Raw genomic sequence first — 10,329 nt, 5'->3', positions numbered from 1 at the left:
GTATTTACTAACATGAATAGCATCCAAAGGCTAGTACTAAACATCATAACTGAGCAAAAGTTACACAAGATTTCCCTTATTATAAAGTGATTTAAAAATAAAATTATAGATAATCTTATTTATAGTAAAAACAAAACAGTATTTTAAGTATTTTTTAAAAACTCACCTTGCTCACTGGAAAAGAAATTTGGATCTCTGTGAAAGTTGAGTCTACTTCTTAAAAAGATGCATAACTGTTGCATGCACGACACAGCCTGCAAAGCTAAGCGATGTCTTCCATCTCCTCCAAAAGCTAGTTTTAGCAGAGATAAAAGGCTCTGCAAATACAAAACCATTAACACTGGCAGCTGAACATTAATACACTTTTATGTACTATCACTACAGCCACAATATTCATCTATATATAGTTCAAAAGCGTTTCTAAGTGTTTAAAATTCACAGTAAAAAATAAATAGGTTTAATTACTGTTTTCTTGCTGAATGAAAGACTATCAGTCCTAAGCAAAAAGCTGAGTTCCATATTACTTGATTTTCAATAAAATCACTACTTTCATTATGACAGCCTATTAGAGAATGCAAGTACAGCATCAAAACAAATTTATCTTATCCAGAAGAAATGAAGTATTACTTCACAACACATTTGGTTACTGATTATAACACAGATCATTATCATCAAATAATTTTCTAAATACAACATATAGCTAACATCCTTTTCGCTATGCACCTAGACTGGAAAAGACCATTCTTTAGTTATTCATATAAGTAAACAGAAACAAATTACATTATTTGTATTATTTATATCAGTTCTAACTTGGCACAATTTATGCCATAGCACAAGAAAAACCTAATCTTGACGGTAATTCTCACCTGTACAACGTTTGGTCTTTGAAGGAAGATCTCAGCAGGAAAATCTTGCATAATAACATCCTGGAGAAGCTCACACGTACTCCAAATTAAACTGTGGTTGTTACTTCTCAAAGAGCTAAATGCAGTTCATATTTAAATATGCAACAAAAACATTAATCGTTAGCTTGGACAAGTTTTTACAAGAAGATTATAATCACAACACTCAAAGATCTAACAATGCTGTAACACTATCACTATGCCTTTTTCAAACTTAAGTTACTCCTTAGCTGTAGCAATTCTGAGTACAAGAGTAAACGCAACTCTATCTCTCATCAAACCAAATGTAAAATTAAGTTCCCAGAAGAGAAATAATTCATTCATTTTGAGTTTGAAATTATGATAAAAAAAATGGAAATTCTATAGAAGCTAGTCATAGAAAAAGTGGTATACAGTAAGCAATCCAATGCTTATCAGTAAGAAAGCTTTTCAGCAGCAAGTATCAGTTTTATATTAAGCAACCCCAGCAACCAAACTTTTCCTTGGGCCACTTTAACTGATATTCTAAATGAAAATTAAAAAGAGGAGGAGGGGAAAAAAAAAAAACATTCCAGGAAGAAGATCTGAACAACTCAAGGCCTGAATAAAACATTATACCCAAACTTATTGCCTTAAACCTAGTCAAGCTGCTAGTATAAGTATAGACTTCTCTGCCAACTGGCACTGGAGGTGAAGTTAAGATTTTTGTTGCAGGTTGTTTAAAAAGGCTCTCGCTAACATAAAATTAACTAAATGACATCTTTGATGGAGCTTGACAAATTTAAAAGAATGAAGTACCGTGAACCAAAAATGTACTCTGAATTAGACATCAAGTATGAAAAAAGACATTAACAGGAAATTGCCCTGTTACAACTCATAGTTTATCTGCTCTGTCAGTCTTCAATGCAGCTTTTATAATCACATATCAAAAATTAACTCATTACTTATTTATAGGAAGAGCCTAATGATATGGAAGTATAGAAAGTTTGAACCACTAGAATCAAGGAAAAATACAAGCTACAACTGAATGACAATGTTTCTTTTATTTTACCTTTCATTCGATGAAAGAACGTGTCTGTCTGTTGAAGTCAGAGTTAGCCAAGGAAATGTAGAAAACTTCAAACATTTTACTATTAAAAAAAAAGTAGATATTTGAAGCATACTTTATACGCCTATCACACCCTACATTTCTGGATCTTCTGAAAACCATTAGCATTTTAAACTATCTAAAACATTGGAGCATATTGTAAATTTTTTTTATATATGCTACTACAGTTATATAAACTATTTTGTAGAAAAAGAGAGAAAGATTTATTATGATAAATGTTCTTTTATAAGCATTATAATTGAAGTTTCCATGACACTAGAATTCATAAAAAAGTAACAGGAAAAAGAACAGCCAATGTTATTTGTAATGAAATTTGATCTAAATTACACCTCTACAAACATTACTTAATATATTTGTATTTTATAATTACACATACCAATTGTTCTTTTGGGAGGTATTTCTAACTGTTGCACGTGACTTCTATCTTGACAGAAGTATCCAGCAAATAACTCTTCTTGAGGCAGAACAAAAATAAAGGGTAAGTTTTAAATTATACATCAAAAAAAGAAATGCACAACTCAATCTTTCTCGATGCTGTGCTTGAAACTGCCTCCAATTGCCCTTCAATWTTAACTTACTAATGAAACTGACTTTAAATAGTCTCAGATGATCAAGAAAGCAGGGTAGAAAGAATGTGTAACTGTATTTTTATAATCACATTCCACAATTGTTAATTTTTTTCCGTTTCCTTGCATAYCATAAAAACAAGAGCAAATCAATTATACAAAATGAAGAATGAATTCAGCGAAGAACTGACAGTCACAAAAATCTTTTCCTCTAATCTACTTGTGTGGTAATAAAATTATTTTTTTAAATCAACTATTTAAATCAACTATCAATTTAAAATCTCATTCCACCAAAACTGCTCTCTTCTGGCTAATTAAAATGTTTTGTGTACTGAATGTAACATGTATATTACTATGACTATGTAATTAATATAAAGGGCAAAAATGACAAATATGTAAATTATGTAATGTTAAAAGCAATCTGCCTGGAACACAGATGATAGCAATATTTGGTTCAAAGGATCAAACTAGATAGTGTCCAGATTATAAGTATAAAATTTTTCCCAATAACTGAAGTTCAATACATCATCTCTGTTGTTAAGTATTCAGACAATTAATCCACATAGCTGTAACAGCATAAACAGGAATTTTGTGCAATATTTCCGTTGGGTAGATTAGAAAAGGTATAGCTTAAGAATATATATGCAAAAGATTATTATATATTTTCTATACAGTGGCAATGTTCAAGTGGTAAAAATCTAGCTAAACTGTTGTGGGGACTGGAGGAGAGCAGGAAAAAGAAGGAAAAAAAATGAACGGCTGGAACACACGTCCAGCAAACTAGGATTAACTAGGGATTCTCCATGGTCCATGCACTCCTCCACCTAAATATTTAAGCAGAAGAGGAGATGATGTGGGTTGTTTCTTGATTGAATCTAAGTGGTAAATCATTGTAAAGATCAAGACTACAGCATAACAGATTGAGTTGTTTGTTTGAAGAGGCTAGATAACAGAAGCAAATTATAGCACCTCACACATTACTATGACAAATGTTTATCCAAAACTAAACAGATAATGCACACTAGTTTTTAAAAACTCTTCTACTGTGATTTATTCTACTTCTACATTTTAATTTGAATTCCCCTCAAAGTTAAGTCTAMTATCCAAAGAAAGGTAGCAAAGCATACTGGTGTAATTATTGAATTACTCAAAAATTGCTACACTAGCTGCCATAAAGCAGTTTTTTGAAGTTACTCCTGTGCCATGCCCTTTTTACATTATAACTAACATGTTACAACATGAAGAAAAAGACAGAGAAGGTCTGATGACAGACAACAGAACTGCTCCTGTACTGAGGATTCTATTAAAAGAGTGACATTATCCAACTAAACTAATTTTAGGTTCACCCTTTTTCTAACAGAATCCACCTTACCATACACTTCATTAAATTCCAAAAATATATTGGCCTATTATGCCTGATAAAACAGCTTCTTATAACCTAGAAACTTTCCATTTACTTTTTCTTCATTTTAAATAAGTCATACTTCCAAATACCTAATTTACCTGAATGATCTACTGAAGGCTGAGGCTGAGTTTGATAACATCCTGATAGATAATTAGAAGGAATTCCAGAAGGAAGCAAGAATAGTCCATCTACAATCCCATCAATTAGAGCCTGCAAATTTGGTTCCACATTGGGGCGAAGCTGCGARAAGAACTCCACTGCACCAATTCCAATCATTTGCTGGGCAGCAGATGGATGCTACATTAAAAAAGTAATTGATAAAGTTAGCTAGAAGAGTCTCAACATTTCTAAATCGGGGGGGGGGGGAGATAGGAGGAGAGTTGTTATCGATATTTAAGTCAGATTTGGCCTTTAATTATCATGGAAAACTGTTCATTAGTATCAAAGATGGATTTTTTTCCCTCTCTGAACAGTTGCAGTTTAATGATTAAAACTAAGAATCTAAGAATGTAGTAAGAATGTAAGAATTTGAGATCACTTATATTTCTGCAAAATTTTTCCCCATTCTTCTAAAATATTTGTACCATTGTTTCAGTCTTCACATTTCAAGAGCAAATGCTTAGCTACAAATCATGCCTGTAGAGCAAATCAAACACTAAGAAACTGAAGAACCTGAGGATCTAAAGTAGAAATGTAAGAGCTATAACACAGCAAGTCACCTGAACTGTTTTCATTTCCATCTACATTCATTGACTTTAGAATCATAAAATCATAGAATCAGTRAGGTTGGAAGGGACCTCTGGAGATTGTCTAGTCCAACCCCCTGCTCAAGCGCACTTTATTACTCCTTTTTTTGTAAAACCTTATTACAAAGGGCTGAAAATAGAATATTCTCCTATTTTATTTAGCTTTAGCATTCTAAAGGCATATACTTTAAATAAAAATAGATGTTTCATGTCATACCTTMATCAAATTGTTCGTGAAATTTAGTACTTCCTCCTTCATTGGTACCACTGGAAAATTGAACCACTCCAAAAGATTAAGGAAAAGCAGTTTTTCGTGGACAAGATCAGCATATGAAATCAAGTTATGATCTAGTTTAAACAGAATATTCTTCAGAGATCGCTCTCTTATCTCTGTCAGCTCATGACCTGCTCCCAAAAAGGTATAAAAAAAATATCTCACATAACTGGTTTCTTATTTAGATAAAAAGAATATCATCAAAGATCTGTGAAAAGCTTGCATTTGTCAGTGTTGTGCTTATCTGGAATACAACTATGATTGCACTCACCAGCACTAAGCTAGTCAAGCATACTTGTATGGTGTAAAAGGCACAAAATACTACAGAACATACTGATATAAACAGGTGATAAATATAAAACAAGAAGAGGGCCTCCTCCTTGAAGCACACAACTAAATTCTGAAACCCTCTATCAGAATATGTAGCGATGCTGAAAGCTGACTTACACTCGTGAAAGCAATTGGCCAAAAATCTACTCAAGCCACTTAAATGGACATCACATCTGAAGGCCTCCAGCACATCCCAGGGAATCATCACTGTGTGCTTGTTACTCACTGCCCCCCACAGATCTGCTAAAGGCCAAAGTGAAAAACAAGAGCCGGAGTGATTTGGGCCTCGCAGCAGCATGGAGCAGCAAGGCAGTTCCTGTGGCCGGGCAGGGACAGTGCCCCTCGCCTTGGGAGGAACACAGCCTTCACATCCCCGACCTGCACCTGACCGATTTGTTTCGTAAGAAGCCCCATAAAATTCCCTGAAGTGGAGTGACTGGGAAAACGGGAGAAGGGGGGAACCGCCCTGGCCAAGTAACGCAGCTGAACGTAACAGCAAGACAGCCGTCAGCCCACGGCGCCTAAAGGAGGCGGGAGCCGGGAAAAAAGAAGTAACTGAGCGACCGGGTGACGGGTAGCGCCTGTCTAGGGAGAAGAGCCTGTATGAGAGCTGGATGCGCGTCGGGTGCTTGCTGAGAGCAGTGGAGCCAGAGGAGACAAAAGGGACGGAAAAAACCCCTCAGCCCGCAGGTCAACGGCGGGGAAAGGGGCCGTAGCGCTAGGCGGGGGAACGGCCACGGCAGCCCTCAACAGCCGGGGCCCGGCATCTCCTGCGTCGCTGCGGCAGGAGAGGCGCAGAGCTTCAGCGCAGGGACCCGCAGGCGGCGCGGAAGGCGAGGGAGCAGAGGCGGGAGCCGTTACCGAGCTTCCTGATGAGCGAGGATAACTCCATGCCGCCGGCGCCGCCGCTCTCCCCGCCAGAATTCAACCGCCGCGCCGGTTCCGCTACCAACCGCCTCCGCCGAGCCACCGGCGGCCGCGGGGCACCTTGGGAAACGTAGTCCTTTGCCYTTCCCCGCGGCTTCCTCCTCCGCGTTTCCTTGCGCGCTAAGCATCCTGGGAACTCTAGTTCGCCCCCCCCCCCACGCTACCCCACTCCGCCAAAGCCCCGGAGCGCGGCGGGAAGGAGCGTAACTACAACTCCCGTCGGGCCCCGCGGCGCTAGGGGCGCCCACGGGGCGGGGAGATGGCGGCGGCGSTGATGCCACCGTCGCTCGGCGGTTGGCGGGGCTGCGGAGTGGCCTCGYTGGTGGCCCAGGGTGGCCGGGGACCCCGTAGAGAGCAGGGTCGGAGTTACAGCGTTCTCACCGGCTAAAAAAGAGCTCTTTGGCTCTCAGGTCGTTGCCTTGCTCTTCCCCCTGCGTGAGGTGACTGGGCCGAAGATGCCTCCTCGTGCGGGGCCGTCCCGCCGCCGCTGGGAGCCCTGTGGAGGCCTCAGCGCCTGGCACCTTCCGGAGGTCGCTTCTGCAGCAACCGCGAAATAGGACGTTTTCCCAGTATTTCCCAAACGGAAATGATTACTTTGGAAAATGATGCCGCCAGAGAGGATTTTGTGGAGTTCCGATATTAAGAACCTCTGTTCGTTTTTCAGGTTTTCTTGGTGGGAGGACTGACTCCCAAACGATTCCAACTGAGCCAAATGAGTAACTTACAAGTTGTAAAAATTCAAAAATCTACAGTAATAATTTTCTGAGAGAAAAGGTACATTTAGAAATGGATTTGCATTCCGGTAACAATAAGTGAGGATTCAAAAACCACAGTGCAAACAGACTTCAGGTGGGCATATGCAATTGTTAGTCTGCTTTTGCCAGCTTCATGTTAGTTACCCATGTCCTCAAACTGCAAGCTTTTTTTCATTAGTATCCACTGCAGTATGTAGCTATGATACTTATGATGAAAAAATAATCATGCTATCTGAAAATATATGTATTCCCAGCCTTATGGCTTGAAATGCAATACCTCAACAATACTGCAGTGGTCCTTAGAGTTAGTTTGTGAATCACTACCATCTACTTGCCATCTAGCAGCATTCAGAAAAATGAGCGCATATGTAGCCAGAGTAGTCCCTACTCTGAAGGCAATTGTCAAATTGGTGTTTTACAGGTAGCTTAAACATGAGCTCTGCACATAACTCTGGGAAGATGACTACCATTATTCTTCCAAGTTTATTTGCAACTTCATCCTCTGCAAAAATGAATTATTAGTTGTCTTGAGTCCAGTCAGAAGAATCTGTTTTCTTCATCCTTCAGCGCCCTTAAGACTTGGGTTTGGAAGCCAGGGAATGATTTATATTTATATATTTATATTTATATTTATAGTAATCATTGAGTACTTACTAATATTTCCTTGATGTGTCTGAAAAAACTGCAGATAGCTCTTGTTGACTTAGATAAAACCAATGGATAATGGTATGAAGCATTATTTTTTTCTTTTGTRTATAATGTAGACTTCAGAATTCTATTGCACTGTTCATATGTAAGACAATTTCACAAAGCAGAGTTTGCACAGAGTAAAGAAGCATAGTATATCATAGGATGTCTGACCAGAAGATTGATGGGTTTTTTTGAAAGATGGTGCTTACATCACAATTGGAAAAAATAAACTTAGACTGGCAAGTGGTGGATATTTTTGCATGTATATGCTCATGCGAAAGTTATTGCATGTATCTGCATGCACAAGGTGCACAAATCAAAATGGTTATGTAATCTTCATGGCTTATTTTTTGATATCATATATTGCATAAGAAAAAACATCTGCACCCAACAAAAATGTGAAAAGTGTGGTACAGGATATGCATCTGATTTCTAAAACTAAATATGTCACTGTCCTTTCAGTTTATGCCTAATTGTAGTTCCACTCTGATCTCTGTCACTATGCTATTATTTCACAATAAACTTAAATGAATGCCCTCCATCTGCTGTATCAAGGCTCTTCTAAATTCTTAATCGCAGCTCAGAACTGTCCATCATTTTGCAAGACAACATTGCATCTGTGAAGTAATAAAACAAAGGGACTTTATTAATTGTAAATGTACTGTACTTTCTGTAATTAGTTTTTTGCACAAGAGGCTGGATCTAGCAGTGCTTTTCAAGGACAATTACAAAGGAAGCATCACTGACTGAGTAAAAATTCCTTTTAGCTGTGCACTAAATGCTTATATAATGAAAACTGAAAGGCTCCCATCAGACAGGTTTAGGGCTGTTCACATTTCCCTTGGTAGGTTTGGTACAAACTTACGAGATGCCATACCAGAAATTTATCATACTAATGGAATGGATTTGTATCTCTTTGTTAAGCAAGAAGGAACTGCTGAAGCATTCATTTCCTGACATAGACTAGGTAAGAACTTTTCTTCAGAAAAAGGCATAGGTCAATACAAGACCTTCTCACTTCTTTAAATAYGGTCCATCTATATAATACATCAGGAAAACAATATTTTCTTACACTGTTTTTAATATCTGAATTACACAAATGTACATGAAAGATGCACAGAAGATTCACAAAGCTGTCTTCAATACACAGCACATGTAAACTCCATTATCAATACTCCTCTGCACTATTAGTGCTAACTATTGATTCATTAAGATTTTCGTAAGGCCTGATTAAGCTTGACTCTGTCCTAGCCTTGAATGGCAGTTTCAATTTTGCTGCTCCTGTTGTCGACCCAAAAAAGGATTGTGTGTAGCCAAAACAGTGATTTGGGAGCACACTGTATGAACTGGTGCAATGTAATTTATGCTAACATGGCTCAACACTACAATTAAAGATGATCAGCAGTAATCAAATGTCATATTAATTGTTAAAAACATAATAATGATATGTTAAGAATATCTCTTAAAACTAAAAACCCCTTTTACTGCATATTCAGAATGAAAGAAACTGGGATGGATTCAGTAATTACTGTTAGGAACATGAGAAAATCTAAATAGGAGAAGATTGGTCTCTTATTACTGGAAGTACTGATTCCTTACGTGTGTACTCCTTCTGCTTTGGACTCCCACTAATGCCTCAGCTTTCTGGCCTATCTACWGTTCCCATTAACCTTCAGATTCCTATAACTACTTCCCAGATCAGTTTGATTTTCTTCYTCTCCTTTGGCATTATTTAACACAAGTATCTGTTCTACCGTGTATATTCTTATCGATCTGTAGTCAAAATGTGTAGGAGTTTTGCCACTGGGGAAATTAGTCACTGAATCTCATTTACAATGTCCCTTGTTGCTTCCTTACTGTACCCTACATATGTTCTGCATTAAAGAACTGCCTACTCCTCTCACATCTCATGCTTGGTTTCTATAATTCCAATGTTTTCTGTCCCAAGCTCTACTTTTGTGCCAAAAGCTGTTTTTGATAAAATCTCCCAAGACTGACCTTTGGGTCAGTCCATTGTCATTTTCTGAAATGATATTTGAAGGTTCAAATCTTTTAATACGGGATGCTCTTTAACTTCGAAATTTCTCTTCACMCTAAATGTCTTTCTAAGACACTTGTCTTAGAAAGAAATGAACTCGAGAAAAGCTTTTTCAGTCTTTTTCTTCAGAGTGTTCAGAGTTGCTTCTTACTTAACATTGTAAAATATTTTTAGATATCATTTCAGTGAATCATTCAATGCTGGATAAAGTCTTATTTTCTCTCCATTCCTTCATCAAAGCTCTCTATTCAAAACAAAATTTGCTTCCTTTCCTTATGRCTTTTTAGTTCTATCTTCTTACATTCCTAAAGATACTCTGAAGATTAAAGACTGTATATGACAGTGCCTTGGTTCCACTTTTAATAGTGTTCTCACTGTACKTCTGAGCTTAACTGCTGCAGCTTCTGATTTTCTGTGAATATCCTGCTATCTAGCTCTTCACATATGCCAAAGAGCAGCAGCCTTACRTGTAAGAAACATCAGAGCATGTGGGATGCAAAAGGCAAATGCCAGATGCCTCTCAGAAGAGAACACCAAATAGGATCAGGGATGCTCAAACCTGACTGGCTGCTGGAGCTACCACAAACCTTACTACCTGCAAGCTGAAAA

At 37.9% G+C, this 10,329-nt stretch overlaps 1 protein-coding gene across 1 annotated transcript in view; it reads right to left on the bottom strand.

The window, feature by feature from the left end:
* The window catches only part of RTTN (rotatin), an 88,927-nt gene extending 82,656 nt beyond the window's left edge, over positions 1-6,271 (bottom strand). Inside the window, exons 1-7 of the mRNA XM_085307758.1 lie at positions 6,172-6,271; positions 4,924-5,111; positions 4,059-4,257; positions 2,366-2,443; positions 1,933-2,011; positions 867-981; positions 167-317 (exon numbers count right to left, since the gene is read on the bottom strand). Coding sequence (XP_085163884.1) covers positions 167-317; positions 867-981; positions 1,933-2,011; positions 2,366-2,443; positions 4,059-4,257; positions 4,924-5,111; positions 6,172-6,202 — 841 coding nt within the window. The 5' untranslated portion in view covers positions 6,203-6,271. The remainder of the gene's footprint in view (positions 1-166; positions 318-866; positions 982-1,932; positions 2,012-2,365; positions 2,444-4,058; positions 4,258-4,923; positions 5,112-6,171) is intronic.
* Between the last annotated feature and the right edge of the window lie 4,058 nt (positions 6,272-10,329).

The sequence above is a fragment of the Rhea americana genome, unplaced genomic scaffold (assembly GCF_003343005.1).
Source record: "Rhea americana isolate MKP2758 unplaced genomic scaffold, rheAme1 scaffold_263, whole genome shotgun sequence".
NCBI classification, from domain to species: domain Eukaryota; kingdom Metazoa; phylum Chordata; class Aves; order Rheiformes; family Rheidae; genus Rhea; species Rhea americana.
The sequence above is the reverse complement of the archived record's forward strand: the minus strand, read 5'-3'. Positions and strand labels throughout refer to the sequence as shown.